The sequence below is a fragment of the Chinchilla lanigera genome, unplaced genomic scaffold, assembly GCF_000276665.1.
Source record: "Chinchilla lanigera isolate Chin_1 unplaced genomic scaffold, ChiLan1.0 scaffold00028, whole genome shotgun sequence".
Lineage (NCBI taxonomy): Eukaryota > Metazoa > Chordata > Mammalia > Rodentia > Chinchillidae > Chinchilla > Chinchilla lanigera.
The window spans coordinates 18,319,005-18,320,086 of NW_004955429.1; the positions used below are offsets into that span (position 1 = coordinate 18,319,005).

General features: G+C 56.0%; 1 protein-coding gene across 1 annotated transcript; it reads right to left on the reverse strand.

Moving 5' to 3' along the window:
• Positions 1-505: 505 nt before the first annotated feature.
• LOC106148788 (translation initiation factor IF-2-like) lies at positions 506-1,082 on the reverse strand (the record flags this gene model as incomplete). The annotated part of the gene is given in 2 exon segments (XM_013515359.1): positions 506-620; positions 806-1,082. Coding segments are annotated over 2 exon segments (392 nt in total), but the record flags the coding sequence as incomplete, so codon positions are not given.

Here is a 1,082-nt window from a genome sequence, read left to right on the forward strand (position 1 = left end):
CATGCCTATATCTTGCAATCTGAGCAGCTACTCTGAAGATAACAACACGTAATATATTAACTATTGTTAATCTCCTATTATCTTGTTTTGAAATTGTGTATTGTTTTTGTTTTTTTCTCTTTAAAATAAACACTATGCATGTGGCACTGTGTTAACAGGGGTGAAGCACTAAGCATGATGGGGACCCCCACTGTTTGATTAATTATGTACCACAGGGTTTCAACCTACAACAAACTCCACAGTCCGTAAACTGTTGGGGCCAGACATTGACAAAAGCGCTTCCTATGAGTCTTTAGTAAAATGGGATGACTTTTTTTTACATTGAACCATTTTGTGCTTTATTACCCAAAACAATCATTTATAGTTGCGGGGGTGGGGGACTGAACCCAGGACCGTCCCACAGAACTACATCTGAAACCCCCTTTTTTTTTTTTTTGAGACAGGATCTCGCCCCGCTGAATCACTAAGCTGTCCAAGCTTGGCAGGAATTTGCGAGTGTCCTGTCTCAGCCTCCCGAAGTGCTGGGATTACAGGCTCGCCGCCACGCCCACCTCCGCGAAGGTCCCTTTAAAATGTGCCCGTCTAAAAAATAAATAAATAAATAAATAAAATGTGCCCGTCTAAAGAGTCCTTAGCTTGGGCTCATTTTTCCACAGTATCCCGCCGCAGCAGCGTCTTCCCGGCTCCAGGGACCGCGGCGGCTTCGTCCCGGTTCTGCGCACCCGCAGGCCCTTCCTCCGCCTCTGCTCGCCGAGCGGCCCACGCGGGCCCCGCGTCGCCGTGGGCGGGAGGCGCAGTCACTCACCTCCGCCCGGCCGCGGCGGGCGCTGCGCAGGTGGGGCGCGGACGGCGGCGGGGGCCCGCGATCCAGAAGGATCTAGAATTGTCCGGCCAGCGGGAAGCGGAGGGAGGCGCTGTCGAGAGCGGGGAGAAGGGCAGCGGTGCCAGAGGCCGCAGGGTGCCGGAGCCGGGGAGCGGGCAGCCGGTGGGCGGGAGGAGCCGGGCGCTCAGAGCGCGCCGAGCACCCGGCCCCCACCGGGTCACCCGCTCTAGAAACTTCTGCGCCCGCCCCGCCGCCCGCG